The sequence below is a fragment of the Electrona antarctica genome, assembly GCF_951216825.1.
Source record: "Electrona antarctica genome assembly, chromosome: 8".
NCBI lineage: Eukaryota > Metazoa > Chordata > Actinopteri > Myctophiformes > Myctophidae > Electrona > Electrona antarctica.
This window is the reverse complement of record NC_136789.1, coordinates 50,648,006-50,672,721: the sequence shown is the minus strand read 5'-3', so window position 1 is coordinate 50,672,721 and position 24,716 is coordinate 50,648,006. Positions and strand designations below refer to the sequence as shown.

At 44.5% G+C, this 24,716-nt stretch overlaps 1 protein-coding gene across 2 annotated transcripts; it reads right to left on the bottom strand.

Annotated features, from left to right (window-relative positions):
• Positions 1 to 1,395: 1,395 nt before the first annotated feature.
• LOC306927753 (E3 ubiquitin-protein ligase rififylin) lies at positions 1,396 to 24,514 on the bottom strand. Of its 2 annotated transcripts, none has more exons than XM_079507598.1 (8): positions 24,412 to 24,514; positions 20,625 to 20,814; positions 16,868 to 17,005; positions 13,446 to 13,742; positions 10,830 to 10,964; positions 8,043 to 8,250; positions 7,094 to 7,120; positions 1,396 to 4,634 (listed from the first exon to the last, which is right to left on the bottom strand). In XM_079507598.1, the coding sequence occupies exons 3-8, from the start codon at positions 16,877 to 16,879 to the stop codon at positions 4,453 to 4,455; spliced, it is 861 nt and encodes a 286-aa protein (XP_079363724.1). In that variant the 5' UTR covers positions 16,880 to 17,005; positions 20,625 to 20,814; positions 24,412 to 24,514; the 3' UTR covers positions 1,396 to 4,452. The 2 variants fall into 2 exon arrangements, with proteins under 2 accessions (XP_079363724.1, XP_079363723.1); XM_079507597.1 differs by lacking the exon at positions 24,412 to 24,514 and adding an exon at positions 23,791 to 23,964.
• Positions 24,515 to 24,716: the final 202 nt, after the last annotated feature.

Here is a 24,716-nt window from a genome sequence, read left to right as displayed (position 1 = left end):
TCATTCGCATGCATCCCGATTGAATATGCGCCTCCATTCCTGCAAGTATTTCACAGCAATACAAATGGAAGTGCATTTCACAAATCAAGACACGAATAATGGACAGCTAAAACTAGTCTCTATAGGGGCGACTGTGGCTCAGGAGGTAGAGCAGGTCGTCCAACGATCCATGGGTCGGCGGTTCGAATCCCGGCTCCTCCTGGCTACATGTCAAAGTGTCCTTGGGCAAGACACTGAACCCCAAATTGCTCCCGATATGCTGGTTGGTACCTTGCATGGCTTCCGCCGCAATCAGTGTATGAATGTGTGTGTGAATGGGTGAATGTAATGCACAATCTATGTAAAGCGCCTTGGATAAAGGCGCTATATAAATGCACCATTTACCATTTAGTCTCATTCTGAAAATGAAATGCAAAATTCCAAAATGATGAATCCTAAAATCATTTATTTATGTCGTCAAATGAAATGAAATACTAGCTTCAATGTATCACTGACACTCTAGCACCTGTCCGCAGCCCACTATATTGCAGTTTTTTTTACAATCGGTTATTGATATGTAAAGAAGACATTTACATTATTTAGTTTTTACTAGCACCCCGTTTAGAGAGCTCTGATCACTGTCTATCAGACCGAACATGTCGTTATAAAAACAACATAATCTAGCCATGCATTAAAGATGACAAAAACTGACAACAATGTTAAAAAACGGGATATGACAAGAAAGTCTAAAACGCCACGGAAACAGTTCGGATACCATTAAATGTGGAGATACTGCAGTAGTTATGTTTGTGTCACAGAGGGCCAAACATTAAGTCAGGTAATGTCGGTTAAAAAAAATATATAAAGTGCAGGGAAATAATTCAAGTTGTTACTTGTTTCAAAGTTCCAGTTGAGGTGAAAAAAAGAGTCCAGGGTGGTTCAGAAAGCAAAAAAAGAGAACCTGTGTAAACCTGAGTTATACTCAGTTGCACGTGTGTGTCGCACAGCGGAAACCGTACATCTAAAACACACGACACATCACAGCCAGGGGTAAGAGGGAGGCACTGGAGTAACTCGGGAGAGGTTTATTGCCTTTATTTTTTATTAAGGTACAAAGTACAAAAGAAAATGCGGGTCCTGTATTTCTTGTACTTTGCACGGTAATAAAAGAAAAGGCAATAAACCCATATATACCCCCTTTTTGAAACTAGCTCCTTGCCACTCGCCCTAGACACTTCCACTTGGTTTGAGCATAGATATATAAATCATAGAGACGGCACTGGATGGGATGGGAATCCCAGTGCCATCTCTAATATGTATATATCTATGCTCAAACCAAGTGGAAGTGTGTAGGGCGAGTGGCAAGGAGCTAGTTTCAAAAAGGGCCCCCGAGTTGTTCCACTCAGAGGCCCCCTTTCCACCGGTTGGTTCCCAATGGGAACCGGTTCAGTTCTTTTTGGTTCTTAGTCCATGAGCCAGAGCTCCAAAATTGGAACGTTAATTATGAATTGAGTGGGCCGAACCATACCTATATTGGATTGTTATCACCATGAAACTTCCCCAGTTGAGTACTTACACGAAGACAATGATTTATTGTATTACACATTTTACGTTTTTAAATATGCAAATGAGGCAGTATGTAGGAAAATATGCGAATATCGAAAATATGAAAAGGCTACTACTGTGGAAGGGTTATCATGTATTAATTTACTTGTATTGATCCTATAAACAATTTAATATAGGTCTAGTTTTCCCCCCCAATTTTGGAGCTCATGGACTAAGAACCAAAAAAGAACTGAACCGGGTCCCATTGGGAACCAACTGGTGGAAAAGGGGGGTCTCAGTGCCGCCTTCTTAGCTGTGCTAGCTTCGGCCTGCTGACGACATCGCCCTATGGTGGAACCCGCCTTTCTTCTAACTCACAAGCATCGCGTTGCAATGAGTTGTGAGCTTGGAGAGCGCGCCGCGATTGCGTTGTTATGTGTAGGGTTGGAATCTTTTATTTTTTAGGATTAGCGGTCCGATTCCCCCGCCCCCTGAAGTATTGAAAAGCTACGCGCGCAACTGGGACCACCCAGGGACAGAGTGACAACCACGCCGGGCACCAGGTGCACGGGCCGGACCAGAGTAATTGTCCGGGAATGAGTTAACGGTTAACGGTCAAATGTGTACACTCTCAGAGTTGTTGTGGTGGTCCTTTGAATTCACCCATTTAGACCTGAGGCCGATTCTACAAATGCTTTCTAAATCCTGACAGTTTTCTGATGTCAGGGGTTCTGAAAATATGTTGTTCCGGGGCCCCGTAGCGTGCTACAAGCTTGTAGATCTGCAATTTTTTCAATAGCTAAAGTATAGCATAATGCTTAAAACACCAAAAGGGGTTCCCGCCCAGAATGGGATAAATAAAAACGTCTGAGAGAACCACTAGTATTGCAATTGTATAGCGCGATGTGAAGATCCACATAACCAGCTCTGACAAGTGTGATAAAAAAAACGGATTTCTGGAAACGGTTCCAAAATGTGATTGAACCGATTCCTGGTTCCTCAATGTTGGATCCAGTTCAGTTCCTCCGGATTCGGGATTCCAAGACTATAGCTGTGTGAGCTTGTATAGGCGGGCTAAAATGTGGTGCACGACGACACTCAGGTACAACTAAAAGTGTAACGCAGGTTTTAGTGTTTGCATGTGATCGTGATGAAGATGAACCCCCCACCCCCATCTTCAATAATAACCAGTGGTTCTAGGGTCCAGGAACCCGCAGGGGGTTCCTTGTGGGGGGTTCTAAATGGACCCGTCCTAGCCTAAGATTTAGACTCTTGTAGACGTACTGGGGGGGGGGGGAGGCGGTGGCTCAGGGGTAGAGTGTCTGGATGGTAACCACAAGGTTCCCAGTTCCAACACGGGCTCCCCCAGAGTTAGTGTCGAAGTGTCCTTGAGCAAGACACTGAACCCCTAATTGCTCCTGATGTGCTGGTTGGTGCCTTGCATGGTTTCCGCCGCCATCGGTGTATGAATGTGTGTGTGAATGGGTGAATGTAATGCACAATCTATGTAAAGCCCAAGGTGCTATATAAATGCGCCATTTACCATTTATTTATTGATTCTGACGTCTAAGCGACCTTGCCCCCATGGGTAGCTGTCTGAAAAGTTAAACTCTTAACTTGTACAAATGCACAACAGAACCCTAGCGGTCAGGGTTCTGTTGCGCATTCACACTGGAGGGAAATCCAAGATGCATGGATGCCAGATTCCGAGATAAAGTGGATTAAAATACTTTTTTTTAAATTGAAAACTACGGGTTGTAATTGCTTAGCGTACCCTTACCGGACAAGTGGGGCAGCAGGGAAAGCACCTTAGATTTGAGCAAGTTAAGTTTTGTACAAGTTAAGAGTTACTCTGAGGCACAGCTTTAAAGACAGCAACCCATGGGGGCAAGGTCTCTTAGGGCCGATTCATACTCCTATTTTAGAGCCGAATAAAAGTCGGTTCGGCTCTGTAGAGCCTACAATGTGACGTCATTTGAGGTTCGGGGGGGCGGGTACCGTCCTAAAGTCGGCTCTTCGGTGCTACTGAAAATTTCTGACGAGCCGAAATCATTTCGGCACTACAGCGCCGAAACAGCGGTAAAATAGGAGTATGAATCGGCCCTAAGACTCCCGTAGAGAGTGATCAGACGTCAGAATCGATAAATACGTAGACTACGAGAGTCTAAATCTTATAGGCTAGACCCGTCCTATCCCTTCCACGTCTGTATCTCTGAGAGATGTGCAAATGGAAGCGAATGGACCCGTACTTGTACATTTCTCAGAGTTACTGGGTTCCTTAAAGGAGTAGTTCACCCAAAAAGGAGGGCTTCCCTGGGCCAATAATGCGATGACTGGTGGAGTCTCCCAGCGGGGCGGCAGTGGATCAGGGGTAGAGTTTCCGGTTTGGGACCCGGAAGGTTCCCCAGTTCGAACCCGCGGCTCCCCCAGAGTTAATAGTGTCCTTGAGCAAGACTCTATGCACAATCTATGTAAAGGTGTATAAATGTGTGTGCGAATGGGTGAATGTAATGCACAATCTCTGTAAAGGTGTGTGAATGGGTGAATGCAATGCACAATCTATGTAAAGGTGTGTGAATGGTTGAATGTAATGCACACTCTCTGTAAAGCGCCTTGGATAAAGGCTCTATATAAATGCACCATTTACCATTTATTGACAGCTGAGGTGACCCGATCGTCAAATTATCGGTTCAGGAAATGCGACCAAAACCAAAACCAAATCCCAATGAATTCAAGGCTTCACGGGATGTGTAATGGATAGAAAATACGTTTTTTTGCGTGAACTACTGCTTTTAAAATGAAAACATAGGTTTTGAGAATCACTGTTGCTCTCTAAAACGACAGTTCCCCCCCCCCCCCCTGTTGTCCGCAGGCGCGTGTCTGTCCACAGTCGGCGCCCGTGTCCGCGGCGCCGTGCCGACGCGCACGTCAGGACCTGAAGACGTGCACGGCGCGCACCACGTACTGCCTGCAGATGGGGCACTCGTTCATGCGCTTGCCGCAGCGGCTGCAGGTGACCATGTGACCGCACTCGAGCAGCACGCAGTCGATGGGCGAGTCCATGCAGATGCGACACAGGTTGTCCTCCAGGCGCTTGGCCGTGGCGGAGTCTGGAAGCAGAAGTGCACACACACACGCACGCACGCACACACACGCACACACACACACACACAGCGGGGATTGTGAAATGTTACCTTTGTGGATAAAGAAAGAAAAAACAGGTGTGCTTCCTCTGGAAAGTGCCCTTGGTTGAGGCTGCTCGGTTTTGAAAATAACTTAACTCATAAACCAACTAAATGGAAAAAGCGGCTCTCCAAAATAAAATATGCAATTTCTCATGTTTATTTGAGAACGCTGACACGTTTCGGCAGTAGTCTTCTTCAGAGCAGACTAAAAAGTGAACCTTTGTGGACTATGTGGTTGAACATGACAACTGCACTGACACTCTTTGGCCCTTTAATCTAATTGAATGTACAAAGCACTGATATTCTTTTCACACGTTAATGTCTTAATGCTATACCGGATGGATGGATATGCTGTATTTCTGTATAGGTAGCCGTTGCTTGATCCCACACTCCCTGTGGAACTCGCTCCCGGCTCACATCAAGGCTGCCCTCCACCCTCGCCACGTACTGTATAAAACCCCTCCCTCAACCCTCGCTACGGAATGTATAAAACCCCTCCCTCCACCCTCGCTACGTACTGTATAAAACCCCTCCCTCCACCCTCGCTACGTACTGTATAAAACCCCTCCCTCCACCCTCGCTACGTACTGTATAAAACCCCTCCCTCCACCCTCGCTACGTACTGTATAAAACCCCTCCCTCCACCCTCGCTACGTACTGTATAAAACCCCTCCCTCCACCCTCGCAACGTACTGTATAAAACCCCTCCCTCCACCCTCGCCACGTACTGTATAAAACCCCTCCCTCCACCCTCGCCACGTACTGTATAAAACCCCTCCCTCCACCCTCGCTACGTACTGTATAAAACCCCTCCCTCCACCCTCGCTACGTACTGTATAAAACCCCTCCCTCCACCCTCGCTACGTACTGTATAAAACCCCTCCCTCCACCCTCGCTACGTACTGTATAAAACCCCTCCCTCCACCCTCGCCACGTACTGTATAAAACCCCTCCCTCCACCCTCGCTACGTACTGTATAAAACCCCTCCCTCCACCCTCGCTACGTACTGTATAAAACCCCTCCCTCCACCCTCGCTACGTACTGTATAAAACCCCTCCCTCCACCCTCGCTACGTACTGTATAAAACCCCTCCCTCCACCCTCGCCACGTACTGTATAAAACCCACACTCAAAAACCCACCTTTTCAGACTCACATTCTCTTTTCAGTCTAGTTTAATTTAGTTTGCTGTTTTCGTAAGTGAGTACTCAGAAAAGTGCTAATTGTATGTATTATTATTATTATTATTATTCAGTGTTGTTTTCGTCGACTAAAACTAAGACGAAAAATGTTCGTCGACTACCTTTTTCCTCTGACGAAAACTAAATGGAAACTACATGAAAACTAAGCCACTGTATGATGACTAAAACTAAGACTAAATATACTGACGATTTCGTCAACAAATAAAAACTAGACTTAAATGTTAGGAAGCGACTAGTGGACAAGAGATTCAGTATAAGTCCTTTTACACTTGGTTGCATGCTGAAAATAGCCGATCTACAAGCTCACAACGCGTTGCACTGCGACGCGTTGTGAGCTTGTAGATCGGCCATTTTCAGCAAGTGAAAAAACGTCATTACGACGGCATCAAGGCCCGCCAAAATACATTTTGTTAGACGAAATCAACTGTAGATTTAGTCGACTAAAATCTTATGATATTTAGTCGACTAAAACTAGACTAAAATGTGACTAAAACTAAATGAAAACTATTCAAGAGACTACGACTAAAACTAAATGAAAATCTATTCAAGAGACTACGACTAAAACTAAATGAAAACTATTCAAGGGACTATGACTAAAACTAAATGGAAACTATTCAAGGGACTACGACTAAAACTAAATGAAAACTATTCAAGGGACTACGACTAAAACTAAATGAAAACTATTCAAGGGACTACGACTAAAACTAAATGAAAACTATTCAAGGGACGACTAAAAAAAAAAAATGTGCTGCCAAAAACAACACTGTTATTATTAGAAATGCTAATAAATTATAATAATGAGTTATAAGGGAGAGCATAGTATGAGTTTCAAAGAGTTTTAATGTAATAATGCAATAATGCAATACCTCTTGTCCACCAGTAGGTGTCCTACCCAACCACTGAGGATAGATATGACTCAATAGAAGAGCATGGAGACCAACTACAATCATCACAGCTGCGTTAGTTATTATATTGTATTAACATACTCTACCATGCAAATTATTCACACACACACGCATGCACGCACGCACACACACACACAGAATTTCTTTTTTAACTGTTCTTGTTTTAACTGGCTGGAAAAGACATGTACGCTGTACGACTATAAACGTTGGGTTTATATTCAAATGCAACAACTTCCTTACAACAGCATTGCTTGAATACAATAAAATCAAACACGTACCTTCAGTGCTTGGTGTTGTGGTCGACACTGGAAAGAAAGACAAAGAAATAATGAATCGTCCAAATGAAAGAAACCATTCAATATAAATGGTTGCAACTAAAGGATTTCAAGCAAGTAGGTTTTGTGCCAGAACAAAATGACCAGTCAACTTTATAGGTCTCACATTTAACTTTGCGTTACTGTGCAGTGTGTGTGTGTGTGTGTGTGTGTGTGTGTGTGTGTGTGTGTGTGTGTGTGTGTGTGTGTGTGTGTGTGTAATGTACACTCTATGTAAAGGTGTGTGAATGGGTTTTTGGCAGCAAGTTTCTATTTTAGTTTTAGTAATAGTCTCTTGAATGGTTTTCACGTAGTTTTAGTCACATTTAGTCACCTGGAATGTGTTAGTGTTAAGTTTTCGACTAAATGTCATGAGATTTTAGTCGACTAAATCTGCAGTTCATTTAGTCGACTAAAATGTATTTTGGCGGGCCTTGATTCCGTTTTTACATTTGCTGAAAATATTTAATATTTTCAGCATGCAACCAATTGGAAAATGACTTATACTGGATCTCTTGTCCACTAGTCCCTTCCTAACATTTTAGTCTGGTTTTTATTTGTTGACGAAATTGTCAATATATTTAGTCTTAGTTTTAGTCATACATAGTTTAGTTTTTTTTTAGTTTCCACTTAGTTTTCATCAGTGGAAAAAGGTAGTCGACGAACATTTTAGATCTTGGTTTTATTCATAGTCTGGATTTTCGGTGGTGGGGTGACCACCGGAGCCGAAATAACGTTGATCGGTGGTGAGTAAAAACAGGGAGAAGGGCTGGGGGCGGTGGCGGTGGTTTGCTCTTCGCCGCGGCTCTGTGACGTCATGTTGTAGTTCGGTGGTCACCTCACCACCGATAAATCCATACCATGAATAACGCTTTATAGTCGACGAAATCAACACTGGCCGACAGTCACGTACCTTGTGTCTGGAGGTCTTTCTGGTCGTTGTAGAGGTGGGTGACTCTCTCCATCAGCTCCCACTTCTCACAGCAGCCCTTGAAGTTGACAAAGTTCTGGGCCAGGATCTCCTTGAGCTGGCGGACGGTCAGTCCCTCGATGTCCTCCACGCGGCTCAGGTCCGACAGCGACGCCCGCCGGCCGGGCAGCAGGCTCTCGCCGTCGGAAGACTGCGGACGAACGGACGGACGGGAGGACAACCATTTATTTTATTTATTTGCACAATTAAAAACGGTACAAACGTTAACATTATTTAAAAGGACACTGAAATAAGTGCAGTATAGGGATGCAGGGACCTGGGACGATTATGACAATCCCGCGTCACATTTGTTATGGCAAAAATAATTGCGTTTAATTAACGACATTATAACAATAATCATAATATGCTTTAAACGTAAAATGCCACTTTTGTAAGTAAACCACTTGAATACTCAGTATCCCTGATATGGGGGGGGGGGGGGGGGGGGGGGGGCAAATCGACAGTTCAACACATCACTCACGTTTAACATGTTTACAAGAACGTCATGGTTCATCAGAGAGGACGCTCACATTGTTATTCCCCCCCCCCCCCAGAAGCAAAGATTTGAGGTCAAAACCTTCGCTCTGAAAGAATATAATGTATATTCAAAGATTTGCGCCACATTTTCTCGGTTTTTCAAAAATAGCAGATCCACAAGCTCGTTGCGTGGCACCGAGTGCCGCGCTACGAGCTTGTGGATCTGCTATTTTTCAACAGCTAAAGTATAACATGATGCTTAAAACACCAAAAGGGGTTCCCATTCTGAATGGGTTAAATCTTGTTTGAAATGACCAAACATCCTGTCATCCTTCATCCACCTAGAAATGTTGAATTCACAATGAGCAGCTCATTGAATAATAATGAATAATGAATAAATGACCAAACCTGCCAACCAATTATGTCCCTTTTCTTTGACTGTCCACAACCCTCCTCTCAAACACAGACCTAAGTACATAAGTAAACAAACATTGTTTACGTGATTTCAGCGTGATTTCAGCGTGATTTCAGCGGTATTGTTCACGCTGTACACAAGCGACTGTAGGAGTGAGTCAGACAACACCTGTATTGTTAAATTCGCAGACGACACAGCTATTGTTGGTCTGATTGAGGATGATGAGATAAGCTATCGAAGAACAGTGGACGAGTTTGCCGGTTGGTGCAGGAGTAACTTCCTTCAGCTGAATATCAAAAAAACTAAGGAGGTCAAATTTGACCTTAGGACTGCTGCCCATGCACACCAGGAAATAGTCATTGGTGGGGATGGGGTAGTGATTGTGGAGGAATACAAGTACTTGGGTACAACGATTGATTCCAAGCAGACATGGTATTCCAACACTCATTCCATCTATAAGAAAGGTCAGCAGAGGCTGCATTTTATGCGCAGACTGAGACAGTATAACGTGGAGAAAAAAAAGTTATGGCACTTTTTCATCGATCCTTTGACATTTTGTTTTGTTTCATGGTATGGCTCATTATCATTGGTTAATAAGAACAAACTCCATAAAATCATCAACGTGTCCAGCAAAATAGCTGGGGTACGATTTGAGAGTATGACTGCATATGTATGAGACCCATTGGGTACTCAGGAAGGGGAAAGCTTTTACTAGGGACAATACACACCCGTTACACAGCCAATACCATCTTTGACCACCAGGGCGACGGTACATGGTACCTTCCCTGCAGGCTATAGGGCCTCAAGATCGTTTGTTCCCATAAGTATAGGACGTATATGAACAAGCAGGCCCCATCTCAGTTCCGTAAACAGACATTTCTCTAAAAGAGAAAACCAGCACTCACGGAACTCACGTCTTAAGGCACTCTTCATTTATTTAATTGTTGACATGATATGCTGCAGAGCAGCAGCAACGAACGCGTTTCGGCATTCAAGCCTTCATCAGCGTTGTCTGCTGGAGACACGGGAAGTGTCACATTATATAGTCTCCCTAGGTGAGACAACTTCCTCTGTCCCGTGCAGACACATGAACACACAGCCAACTTGTACCACAAGTGCAAATATTCAGCAGTTCAGACAGTCATTAAATCATAGACATCAAGGTCCATAAATGCATATATAGGACTAAAGGCGAAATATCGGAGTTTCCTGTTATCTTGTCACATATCAAAGTCCCAGAGGTTATGGGTATACACATTGAAACACAGTATTTACAAAATACAATGAGGTACATCTGACTGAGTCCTTGAGGAGAGAGGGGGGGTTTAAAGGGGTTTAGGGGACTGCTAGATCAAGCAATGAATATATAAACATTTAGAAAAATATATAAACATTTAGGAAAATATAGAAAAACATTTGGGTTGACTGATAAAGTTCATCATAGGTTCTCTTAATAGAGTGCTATTTTCTCAGTTCCGTGCATAGAGTGTGATGTGATGCCTCTTGGAACTATGACTGGTGGCCTTCTGTTGGCATTGCTTCTTTATTGTCTATGTACTGTGTGATCTGTTTGTTTCCATATGTTGTATGTATATCCTGATGACTGCTGTGCACGAAACAAATTTCCGAAAGGACAAATAAAGTATCTATCTATCATTTCATCATTATTATAGTGACCATTAGTGAGGTGGACCACTTACAGGTTGAAAATGGGTCAAGAAACTCCTCCCGATGCGCTTAAATAACCACTCACAGAGAGTTGGACGGACCCATTTTCTACAAATAGAAACCAGGTTAAAACAGGCCAGGCGTTTAACAAAAAAAACAAAAAAGTGTACCTTCTCGTCGTCCTCCTCGTCTTCCTCGTCGTCGTCATCATCATCATCCTCCTCGTCTTCGCCCTCTTCCTCGTCTTCCTCAGAGACGTTCAGAGACGCGTGCTGGGCGGCGGGCTCCTCGCCCGCTTCATAGAGCTGTCAGAACCAAGGAGACATACATACACACTTCACAGAGCTGCCGGAACCAAGGAGACATACATGCACACTTCATAGAGCTGTCAGAACCAAGGGGACATACATACACACTGCATAGAGCTGTGAGAACCAAGGAGACATACATGCACACTTCATAAAGCTGTGAGAACCAATGACACATACATGCATACTTCATACTAGAGCTGTCAGAACCAAGGAGACATACATACACCCTTCATAGAGCTGTCAGAACCAAGGAGACATACATGCACCCTTCATAGAGCTGTCAGAACCAAGGAGACATACACACACACACACACTTCATAGAGCTGTCAGAACCAAGGAGACATACATACACACTTCACAGAGCTGTCAGAACCAAGGAGACATACATACACACTTCACAGAGCTGTCAGAACCAAGGAGACATACATACACACTTCATAGAGCTGTCAGAACCAAGGAGACATACACACACTTCACAGAGCTGTCAGAACCAAGGAAACATACATACACACTTCACAGAGCTGTCAGAACCAAGGAGACATACATACACACTTCATAGAGCTGTCAGAACCAAGGAGACATACATACACACTTCAGAGCTGTCAGAACCAAGGAGACATACATACACACTTCACAGAGCTGTCAGAACCAAGGAGACATACATACACACTTCACAGAGCTGTCAGAACCAAGGAGACATACACACACACTTTACAGAGCTGTCAGAACCAAGGAGACATACACACACACTTCACAGAGCTGTCAGAACCAAGGACACATACATACACACTTCATAGAGCTGTCAGAACCAAGGAGACATACATACACACTTCACAGAGCTGTCAGAACCAAGGAGACATACACACACTTCACAGAGCTGTCAGAACCAAGGAGACATACATACACACTTCACAGAGCTGTCAGAACCAAGGAGACATACATACACACTTCATAGAGCTGTCAGAACCAAGGAGACATACATACACTTCACAGAGCTGTCAGAACCAAGGAGACATACATACACACTTCATAGAGCTGTCAGAACCGAGGAGACATACTGTACATACACACTTCACAGAGCTGTCAGAACCAAGGAGACATACACACACTTCACAGAGCTGTCAGAACCAAGGGGACATACATACACACTTCATAGGGCTGTCAGAACCAAGGAGACATACATGCACACTTAACAGAGCTGTCAGAACCAAGGAGACATACATACACACTTCATAGAGCTGTCAGAACCAAGGGGACATACATACACACTTCACAGAGCTGTCAGAACCAAGGAGACATACATACACACTTAACAGAGCTGTCAGAACCAAGGAGACATACATACACACTTCAGAGCTGTCAGAACCAAGGAGACATACATACAAACACACTTCAGAGCTGTCAGAACCAAGGAGACATACATGCACACTTCATAGAGCTGTCAGAACCAAGGAGACATACATACAAACACACTTCATAGAGCTGTCAGAACCAAGGAGAAATACACACACACACTTCATAGAGCTGTCAGAACCAAGGAGACATACACACACACACTTCATAGAGCTGTCAGAACCAAGGAGACATACATGCACACTTCACAGAGCTGTCAGAACCAAGGAGACATACATACACACTTCCCATCACAATCAGAACTGCAGCCTCACTCCCAATCTTCCGCCGTAGTCTGAAAACCACTTTGCGCGCATGCTGTGCGGCCCCCCACACACAATCATTCTACAGTTGTGGCCCCCGGCCTATTCTAGTGGAATACCCCTGTTCTATGGCTCTGGTCAGAACCAAGGAGACATACATACTTCATAGAGCTGTCAGAACCAAGGAGACATACATACTTCATAGAGCTGTCAGAACCAAGGAGACATACATACTTCATAGAGCTGTCAGAACCAAGGAGACATACATACTTCATAGAGCTGTCAGCATCAAGGACAGTTCAGGTGACCATTCATTGACAATGTGATTAACGATTGAATTGTGTTTTCTTGGCGCTGAACAACTGAACGTATTCAAATAAAAATGTAATTTATGTTTGGCGTTTTTTGTGAACAAAAGATCGCACAAGGCGAGATATGGCAAATACTGTAAATATACAAAGAAATGTATATGATATAGTCTTGATGACCTTATACAGGCTTATGCAAAGGCTCAACTTACGTAACTTAGATAGCATTTTATGTAGACATAGCGTATAGTGCATAGTATGCACTGTACTGTATGCAGTGCCACTGCATACACATAGTTTCATTATATACAGTAGATATTCCACTGTTTATGACATCAATAAAGTTCCGTCCGGTGATTACCGTAATCTCCGTCCTGAGCGCCGAGCGGTACTATTTGATAGGACGGAGACCTCCGTTCATGCCGCTCAGGGTGTTAATTTAACTCTGAGAGTGTACAAATGGTACACCTGGGGGTCCTTGAGGAAACCACTGCTGTAGCCTATATACCTACCGGCCGATCGGCGTGTTCCGACCCGGGGGAGTCGGAGGAGGGGCTGCCGGGGCCCTCGGCCGCCACCACCAGGGGCAGGAGGAACTCCGGGGAGGGGGTGGGACCGTTGCTGTGACGACGACGACGGGGGCCGGCCTCCGTGCTGCTGCCACGCCCACCGCTGCTGCTCCCACTGCTGCCGCTGCTGCTGCCGCTGGGGAGGTGCTGGTCCAGGACCAGCTCCACCAGCTCCTCCTTCTCACGGCACATCTGGGTGGGCACCTCGTGCAGGTGGAGGTAATCCCGCAGCTCACGCACCTTGTTGTGCGTGAGCGTGTGTGTGTGTGTGTGTGCGTGCGTGCGTGTGTGTGTGTGTGAGGTGGTTGGTGTGGGGGGGGGGGGGGGGTTGAAAGGGAAAAGTAAATCGTTAAGCCATTTAGGCCTGACGTCGAAATAAAAAAAAACGTTCGCTCTGAAAGAATATATATTCAAAGATTTGTGCCGCATTTTAACAAGATTTTTCAAAAATAGCAGACCTATACAAGCTCGTAGCGCGCCACTCGGTGAGCTTGTAGATCAGCTATTTTCCAATAGCTAAAGCATAACATAATGCACCAAACACCAAAAGGGGTTCCTGCCCAAAATGGGTTATTAATAATAACGCTTATAAATATAGTTACAATAACACATGTTTTCAAAACACACAACCCAAGACGATCCAGGTTCTCGCACATAGATACGTGTGTGTGTGTGTGCAAATAGACACTTTATACTGTATTACATATACCGCTGTGTACGTACAATACTGCCCATTTCTTACCTTACTACTTGCCTGTGTTTTTATTTATTTCTTTATTTTGTTATTGTTGCTGCTTCCAGGAATTGAAACACTTGAAATCTCATCGCTAAGGCGCTGTCTGTACACATTGTCATTTTGTCATTAGTCTCACTGTCAGCAGTGTAAACACATGCACACTAACTATAATGAATTGCATTTTTATTAGCGCTTTTACCGAGTGCTCAAAGAGCTTTACAATGGTCCATTCATTCATACATTGGGAGGTGAAGCGGTGAACAGTCGACGCCAGCGTCCTCACTTCCCTCAGTCAAACACCAATGGTGGCGAGCTCACACCGACCGACTCATTGGAGGCAATGCGGGGTTCAGTGTCTTGCCCAAGGACACTTCGACATGTGGACATGGAGGAGCCGGGATTCGAACCGCCGATCCAGGGATCATTGGACGACCTGCTCTACCTCCTGAGCCATAGCCAGCCCACAGTTGACTAGACAAATAAATAAAAGGTATACCAATGAAGGGACAGCAGGTTGAAAGTGGATAAGAAATGGCTCTAACCAATAGCCATGCTGTCCTAGGCATATTATCTTTTTGAGGGTCGCTAGCCCCTCAAAAAATGGCTTGCACAGCTTTCGAAGACGACCTCATATGGCAGCCAAGTTTATGGGATTTGTAATTGTTTGTTTAGAGCACTTACGACGTAAATCGTTTGCCAGCCAAGTCTTTAGACTTTAGGGCAGTGTTATGCGTGTCTTAAGTACCAGGTCTTATTACTTAACGTAAGACCTGGAGGCGTGATCAATGCCATTTGGCTATTCTGAGTGGCCAAACAGCATTGACCACGCCTCCAGGTCTTAAGTTAAGTAATAAGACCTGGTACTTAAGACCTTCTAAGGCTCGCTTAGAGCACTAAATGACGACGTAAGATGTCATGTGGCCGAATACAAATACAGTGGGCGGCACGAGTGAGCAAGCGAACATTTCAAGATTATGTTTGGAGTGAGCATGAGATTTTAGGCTGCAGGAGAAGCAGAACACATTTGTTAAGCCCTGCATTCCATGTGATAATGAATGATGATCATATCACATTATTGTTATTCTGCCTGTAAATGGTCGCTTTCGTAGTTTTCCTCAGCGGAAAATCATTCGTTCTCCTCAAATGTATTGCAATTTGTTACCGCAGGTCTGCCAGCTTGCAAATGCATGGATATACTATTGTTGTCTCGCATGCGAATACAGTAATATCTTACCTGAGTAGAAAGTACAGTACGGTACTCACTATTCTGCCAAGAAAGAGAACGGTACATACCGCAAACTGTACAGGGGAAATAGGGCATGATGACGTGTGAACACCTCTCCTACTGCCTACGGCAGCAGCTTTATGTCATTTAGTTTCCCCGCGGACATGTATCTATGCCTAACCCCCTTTTGGGGCGGGAACCCCTTTTGGTGTTTTTAAAGGGGCATTCCACTCATTTTCAACATTTTACTATGTCATTAATATACCTTAGAGCTGCTGTGTGGAAATAATAAAAAAAAGTCCCCCCATGCTGTGTTTCCTAGAACTGGAGGTCTGAACAAATCATTAACATGGTAAAACACATCTTGATGATGTCATCAAGATGTGTTTCACCATGTTAATTATTTCTTTCATACTTTTCATACTAGGAAACACAGCATGGGGGGACTTTTTTTATTATTTCCACACAGCAGCTCTAAGGTATATTAATGACATAGTAAAATGTTGAAAATGAGTGGAATGCCCCTTTAAGCATTATGTTATGCTTTAGCTGTCGAAAAATAGCAGATCAACAAGCTCATAGCGCGGCACTCTGTGCCGCGCTATGAGCTTGTAGGTCTGCTATTTTTTTGAATAATCGTGAAAATGTGCCGCAGATCTTTGAATATATATATTCTTTCAGAGTGAACGTTTTTAACTCAAATCTTTGCTTCTGGAGGGGGGGGGGGGGGGGGGTCTCTGGAACAACGCATTTTCAGATGGGGGTCTAGTGCCTGCGGCCAAATACAGATGATTCTGGGGGTCCTTGACGGGGTGCATACTTAGTTTAGACTAGTCATTGGTTAGACATGGGTTAAGGTTAGGTTTAGGTGTGCTGCCCCGTGGGAGGTTAGGTTTAGGGTGAGGGTTTGAGATAGGTTGTAGTTGTAGGTTGTAGGTTGTAGGTTGTAGTCACTGGTCTAACCAATGACTAGTCTAAACCAAATACTGTCTAAACTAAGTACTGCACCCGTCCTTGACGTGAAAAAGGTTGAGCACCGCTGACACAGAAACATAGGTTTTTCCAGAAACATTTTTTTTTAAGAATCGTCCTCAGGTCTAAATCAAGGGGCCAGTGAGGCGCTCCAACGTTGAAGCTCTGGGCCCTAGTGGTAAGAGGAAGGACTGCAGGCGGACCCGTGCACGGACACGTAGGACCATCACTCCCTACGTCACCCATACGTCACCCCGGACCTCAAATTTGAGGTCCGGAGGAGGTACTTCCGGCAGTCTTCCGGGCGCTTCAAAACGCCACTGAGCAACTGCTCCAGTTCGGTCTCTATCCTTTATATACTCTATGGTCTAAATGGGGCTAAACACATAGCATGCGAACAAAACACAGAAGCAAGAGAGGCCCGGAGCTCACCTTGAGCCTCATCAGCTGGGCGCGGTCAAAGAAGGTTCCGCGGAAGCGCTGGCACGTGTGACACAGTGGCGGGCGGAGGGGCTCCGGCTGCACCGAGCAGCGCCCGCAGAAGCTCTTCCTGCAGTCCACGCAAACATGCTGCACGCGGGAGACACGTTATAGTTATTATTACCAGTAAGATAACCCTGAGTGCGAGAAGCCACAATTGATTGATTGATTGATTGATTGATTGATTGATTGATTAACAGATTGGAGAATTACAGTACATTTCAAGCAGTGTTGATTTCGTCGACTAAAACTAAGACGAAAAATGTTCGTCGACTACCTTTTTCCACTGACGAAAGCTAAATGGAAACTAAATGAAAACTAAGCTATGGTGACTAAAACTAGGACTAAAGATACTGATAATTTCGTCACCAAATAAAAACTAGACAAAAATGTTAAGAAGGGACTAGTGGACAATTAAGAGATCCAGTATGTCATTTTACAATTGGTTGCATGCTGAAAATAGCCGATCTACAAGCTCACAATGCGTCGCGCTGCAACGCGTTGTGAGCTTGGCATCAAGGACCGCCAAAATACAATTTAGTCGACTAAATCAACTGTAGATTTAGGTGACATTCACACCAGAAAGCTTTACTGTGATTAAAACGAATCCTGCTGCGCATTGTCCGAAAGTTCGCTTCGTTTGGCAGGTGTGAAGGCTCATCCTAATGCGCAGCAAAGAACCACATTCTACTCCGCCCCAAAACGGACTTGATTTCGATTCGGTGCAGGTGGGAATGCAATCCGTAGCAAATAAAGGAAATGAATCAAACTATCATGTGGCGGATAAGGAGCTAAACACTACAGTTGGAGACGGAGAAGGGATATTAATTTTACGCAGTGCAAAGATGTCCCGTTATCATGTGACGTGGTCAAATAAGGAGACCGAATTAAGCCCTCATCGAAATATGAGGACGAGCACATTAATCTATTGCTTAAGGAAACACATAAAAAAACATTGCAGTGTACAGAATATTCTGTCTGTCGTGCGTAAACATGGAGGGCTGTCACTGTGTGGGGATCCGAGTGGAGAGTGGAGACTTTCTTCATCTTGTTTAAATATAAATACTTCAAAATTAAAACACATGTTTAGCTCAGCATGAGCTATAAACTGTATAGCTAACATGGCATATGCATAATAATTGTGATCGGATCATCAATGGGACTCTGGGGGTAAGCTATACTATTGTAAACTTCGGATCATTTTGCGCTCCCGTCTCCACTGTGCCTCGTTCATGTGCCCAAAAGAACAGTGGCTAGCGCACGCACGCACGCACGCACGCACGCACGCACGCACGCACGCACGCACGCACGCACGCACGCACGCACGCACGCACGCACGCACGCACGCACGCACGCACACACACACACACACACACACACACTGTGTATCAATATCATTGGATATTACACTACACTACACCTTCAGTCCATTGCTGTTTTTGGCAGCACAATTTAGATTTTTAGCTTTAGTCATAGTCTCTCCAATCGTTTTCATTTAGTTTCAGTCACATTTTAGTCACCTGGAATGTTTTAGTGTCTAGTTTTAGTCGACTAAATATCATACGATTTTAGTCTGATTTAGTCGACTAAAATGCATTTTGGTGGGTCTCGATGCCATCGTAATGACTGTTTTTACGCTTGCTGAAAATAGCAGATCTACAAGCGCACAACGCGTCGAGCTTGTAGATCTGCTATTTTCAGCATGCAACCAAGTGTAAAATGACTTATACTGGATCTCTTGTCCACTAGTCCCTTCCTAACATTTTAGTCTTGTTTTTATTTGTTGACGAAATCGTCAACATATTTAGTCTCAGTTTTAGTCATCATGGCTTAGTTTTCATTTAGTTTCCATTTAGTTTTCGTCAGTGAAAAAAGGTAGTCGACGAACATTTTTCGTCTTAGTTTTAGTCGACGAAAACAACACTGCTTCAGTCCTTCTAAAAGCCCATTCATACTCTCGTTGGGATCCGGCACGTAAAGACGGAGCATTAGTCATGTGGGAACCGCTCGAACATGCGCTACTCCCGTGCTTGCTTGCGGTTATGGTTAGGTTAGGGTTTGAGGTAGGTTGTCTTTTGTCGGACCAATGACTAGTCTGAACTAAGTACCATGGTTAGGTTAGGGATAGAAGGTAGGGTGTCGGTCTAATGGGGTGCAGTACAGACAGTTTTTGGTTTAGACTAGTGAAGTCATTGGTTAGACCAGTCATTAGTCCTACAACTACAACCTATCTCAAACCCTCACCCTATAAACCTAACCTCCCACGGGGCAGCACACCTAAACCTAACCTTAACCCATGTCTAACCAATGACTAGTCTAAACTAAGTATGCACCCCGGTCTAATGACTGCATGTCGGACCAAAACACGTGTCGGAACTTAGTACTGCACCCCTAGTTTTAGGTGATACGGTGTACAGGATCCAAAAGGAAGCACGCACATCTCCAGAAATTCTACAGGTCCTGGTCAAAAATATACGTACAATGAAAAGGAAGGACATTTTTTAACGTTTCGACCCTTGCGGGTCTTCGTCGGGTATGATACCTATAACATACCTGACGAAGACCTGCAGACGTAACATTTGCCTGGGAGCAGAGAAACAGTGTGCGGACATCCCTTCCTTTTCATTAGGTGATAAGGTGACCACCGAAACGGTGGCTAGTCAAAACAGAGAGATGTGTTTGGGTGAGCGGTGAGTCTCTTACATTTATCACCGCGGCTCAGTGACGTCATGTTGTAGTTTTAGTAAAAGCAGAGAGATGTGTTTGGGTGAGCGGTGAGTCTCTTACCACCGCGGCTCAGTGACGTCATGTTGTAGTTTTAGTAAAAGCAGAGAGATGTGTTTGGGTGAGCGGTGAGTCTCTTACCACCGCGGCTCAGTGACGTCATGTTGCAGTTTTAGTAAAAGCAGAGAGATGTGTTTGGGTGAGCGGTGAGTCTCTTACCACCGCGGCTCAGTGACGTCATGTTGTAGTTATAGTCAAAACAGAGAGATGTGTTTGGGTGAGCGGTGAGTCTCTTACCACCTCGGCTCAGTGACGTCATGTTGTAGTTTTAGTCAAAACAGAGAGATGTGTTTGGGTGAGCGGTGAGTCTCTTACCACCGCGGCTCAGTGACGTCATGTTGCAGTTTTAGTAAAAGCAGAGAGATGTGTTTGGGTGAGCGGTGAGTCTCTTACCACCGCGGCTCAGTGACGTCATGTTGTAGTTTTAGTCAAAACAGAGAGATGTGTTTGGGTGAGCGGTGAGTACCGAAAATCTAGACTATGTATGAGCCTTGAGTCACTTATCACCGCGGCTCGGTGATGTCATTTTGTAGTTTTTCCAACCACCGCGGTGGTCACCTTATCACCTAAAACTGGAGTAAAGGCTCATACATAGTCTGGATTTTCGGTGGTCAGCTCACCACCGAACTACAACATGACGTCACGAGCCGCGGTGAAGAGCAAACTACCGCCACCGCTCCAGCCCTTCTCTCTGTTTTTACTCACCACCGCTCAACGTTATTTCAGCTCCGGTGGTCACCTCACCACCGGAGCGGTGGTCACCTCACCACCGAAAATCCAGACTATGAATGAGCCTTTAGTGTGAGCCTTAATGCACGTGATTTGTTTGTTGTTGGATTTCTTTACGATTACTGTGAACTATCAAGCGACGCTAAATCGTGGAGCGTCGTGTAAAGTTCCAGATGTAATTCCGCTACCGTCTCACCTTCCTCGCTGTGGTGTCAAAATGGCCTCCGCATGCCTTACACAGCTGTGTGTGTGAGGTGGTCTCGGAGGGGCTGATGACGCCCAGCTGGGTGCAGGCCTGGCGCCATGAGCTTCCGTCTTCTTCCACTGTGGCGGTGGGCTTCACACCGAACCGAACCAGCTACAGGAGGCCGCTCACATGCTCCTGTCTGCACGCACGTACACACACACACACACACACACAAACACACACAAACCAATTAAAAGAGGTAAAGACGGCCGAGGCTACTCCAGGCTTTTCGCGCGCGTTTACGCACACACGCGAGCCCCGCATACGGACGGGAACCCCTTTTGGTGTTTTAACTAAGCATTATGTTACAGTTTAGCTATTGAAAAATAGCAGATCTACAAGCTCATAGCGCGCCACCGAGTGGCGCGCTACGAGCTTGTAGGTCTGCGATTTTTGAAAAATCATGAAAATGCGGCACAGATCTTTGAATATATATTCTTTCAGAGCGAACGTTTTTTTTTATAATTTCGACGTCAGGCCTAAATGGGTTAAAATAGGACTGGACCTATAGGTGGGTGGGCGCGTGTGTGCGTATACACCTGGTGCCTGGTGTAGCTCGGCCGAGAATCAGTGTAATTTAGATTTTATACTTAAAAACAAAACAAAGAAAGGGTCCCGCACACTGTCAAGACACTTGCCAAAATGTTGCTCTTTATTAGGTCGTTGTTTCGGTCAATTGTCTGTCCTGATGAAGGTCTAATCGACCGAAACGTCGACCTACTAAAGAGCAACATCAAGTGTCTGACGACTGACAGTGTGCGGGACCTTTTCTTTGTTTTCCAAACATACCCTTTCACTTTTTTTTTCTTTTTTTTTTAAAACAATATATTTATTGACATTTATATAAAACATTACAGTTATAGCTCTCTTGTTAAATAAAATGTCCAGAAAAAACAAACATAACAAATACAATACAACAATAGAATACAATACAATACAACACAAATACAATGACAACAAATAAATAAAAAATACAATCATAACAAACAACTCAACAATAAAAAACAAAAACAAATAAAACAGATATGGTCCCCATTTTCCTCCCCACATTACTGTGGATTATCTAATACAGGTCCTAATGGATTGCTTCTCATAAAATGCATGAACTGTCCCCATATTTCTTGAAAGTCATCAGATTTCCCTTTAATGGCTAAAGTAAATTTTTCTAGTGCAAGACAATTTGACAATTCTTTGTACCATTGCTTGATGTCTGGTTTGTCTCCCTTTCCCTTTTAATATATGCTCTATTGCCCTATACGCACCTGTGACTAGCCTTCTGAGGTGTGCATCAGCCTTTTGCTAAAATACTTTGGCTATTAAAAAATAGCAGATATACAAGCTCACTTCGTGCCACGCTGCGGCAGTGGCTCAGGGGTAGAGTGGCCGGTATAGAACAGCCAGATGGAGACCGTGAGGTTCCCAGTTCGATCCCCGTGGGCTCCCCCAGGCTTCGTACACACATAACAGACGGACATGCTCTGTGCTGTCCGTGTTTCATGGCCGCCTCAATGCTTTTCCAATGGAAGTCACGTGGTTTGACCAAACAGTTGTGTGTGATGGGGGGAGGGGGGGCAATCAAACACAAGTGTTTGGTCAAACCACGTGACTTCCATTGGAAAAGCATTGGGGCGGCCATGAAACACAGGCAGAGCACAGCACAGTTGTTCTTTATGTGTGTACGAAGCCCCAGAGTGTGTGTGTGTGTCCTTCAGCGAGACTCTGACTCTGCACCCCTAATTGCTCCCGATGTGCAGGCCGGTGCCTTGCATGGTTGCATTCATGAATGTGTGTGTGAATGCTGAATGGGTGTTAATGTACTGCACAATCTATGTAAACTAAAGCGCTTTGGATAAAAGTGCTATATAAATGCGCCATTTACACTATCAGCTTGTAGATCTGCTATTTTTGAAAAATCATGAAAATGTGTGCAAATCTTTGAATATATATATGTATTTTATAGCAAATCTTTGCTTCTGGGGGTCACTGGAGTCTGGAACATAATATTTTCAGATGGAGGTCAGCAGCCAAACATCATTTTGTGGGTCATTGACATGAAAAGGTTTGAGAAGTCGAGAACCACTGATATAGCAACGTATTCTACGTATTCTACGTTTTCAATTCTTTCTTTTTTTCTTTCATTAAACTATTTTTGAGTGGTGTAAACCACTCCAACAACTGGCTTTGTTAGTTTACGTGTCCACGTGTTTGTTCGTACCAAAAAAAATTGCATGGTTGCTATGGTCACCCAGTTCACACGGGTGTGATTTCATTACGTCAGACATTACGTCAGACCACAGCTGATCAGTCTATATAAGACCTTACACCACTCAGTTCACACGGGTGTGATTTTTAGAATGTAAAGGGCTTCGGATCGTAATGGGTTATATGCTTGGAGTAGCAGCAAACATTGCCCAATAGGAGATCTTTTCCATTTTATGTTATGTGTCACATTGCATTTTCATCTATGGAGGAGAAAAATGTAAATAAAAAGATCATCATTTTTTCACCCATTTCAAAATGTTGCATCACCACAAGTGATGCAATTGTCCTGCACCATCATTAACACACCCACCCACACACACACACACACGTGTATGTGCGTGCATGCGTGTGCGTGTTGGTGGCAGCAGGCCAGTGGGGGGGCCATGAGGGACCCCCACTAGCTGTCGCACCATCATACTGATCATGGTTGTCAGGGAGGAGCTATCATTGCTCATGGCGACACCCCTGGTGCCTACATGTATGGATGGATGGATGGTGATACAACAATGTGGACTGTGGATGGATGGATGGATGGATGAAACATGGATGGTGGATGATGACGATGATGATGATGGTGGTGGTGGTTTATCATCCATCATTGAGCAACAGAGATATCAGACATCCAGGCATGCCATGCAGTCTCTGGTTGCTGGATCTCATGCTTATATTATAGTGAATCGCCTGGCCTATTTTGTGCAATCCCCGAAAGACATAAAAAAAACACACAACATAGGCCTACCGGTCGTTTTGCGTGTGTGTGTGTGTGTGTGTGTGTGTGTGTGTGTGTGTGTGTGTGTGTGTGTGTGTGTCAGTCAATGCTATATATCAGACTGTCAGCCTCCTCCGACATTACCTGTCTAACCAAGCGCGTGTCCGTTCCGTGACAGCCATGGTGATCTGCTGCTGGTCCGTCTCAGATGATCCATCTGCGGTTCAACGGTTTTGCAGACCACGCAACCCAGGGAAGGCTTTTATAGTCCGGACGGTGTGTGGATGCTGTGGATCTTCGTCTGCGTGCGTGCGTGTCGCGGACGGTGCCTGGGCTGCCTGGGCCATGAAGCCACAGTCAGCTACGATGTTTTTTTTGTTTTTTTTTAACCAGCAGTAGCACCCGAGTTGGTGACCTATCGAATAGCGTGACTCCCGCAAGAAGAAAGATTGATTGATTGAAAATTGCACAGATTGCAGAATGGTATTACAGTCCAAGACTCCCAAGGAAGATACAGATCAGGATCAGGTGATGAATTGAAAACGGTGGACCCTCTTGTAAACAAGTGTAATGCTTAATATGGTGTCGTCCACTCACAGTTAACAGTTTTTGTATTGAGTTAATTGTGCTTGAAATGTATACCGTACTTCTGCAAACTGTTAATACTTCAATCAATCAATCAATCAATCAATCAATCAATCAATCAATCAAAAGCCAATACAAGAACTAGGATAAAACCAGAAAAGGCGCTGTTAAATAGCCTACTTGTGTTTACGCATCAGGGTCCTCCATTTTCAATCCATCATGAATTATGATTTTTGGAGTAGACGTGGCCAATGGCCATTGTTATTGTATTTGGATTACATTTTGACTAGGCTACGAGGTGGGGGAAAATAATTTCAGTCTTTTGTTGCCTGGCCTTACCTTACCTACCTGTTTTTCTATTTCCCCCACCATCAGATCAGAATGTGTGACCGCATGCAGTCTGTAGCCTCAATAACCTCAAACTAACTAAACGAAACAAGTAGTTGTTCCTCTCACATTTTGCACAACAGTAGAAAGCCCCGACT

What these genes read in the sequence shown, in the direction of transcription:
- LOC306927753 (XM_079507598.1), bottom strand. An exon ending in CGGAACACGCCGATCGGCCG is followed by an intron (nt 10,965 to 13,445) that starts GTAGGTATATAG and finishes TGGTTCTGACAG; the next exon opens with CTCTATGAAGCGGGCGAGGA. An exon ending in GAAAGACCTCCAGACACAAG is followed by an intron (nt 7,121 to 8,042) that starts GTACGTGACTGT and finishes CTTTCTTTCCAG; the next exon opens with TGTCGACCACAACACCAAGC.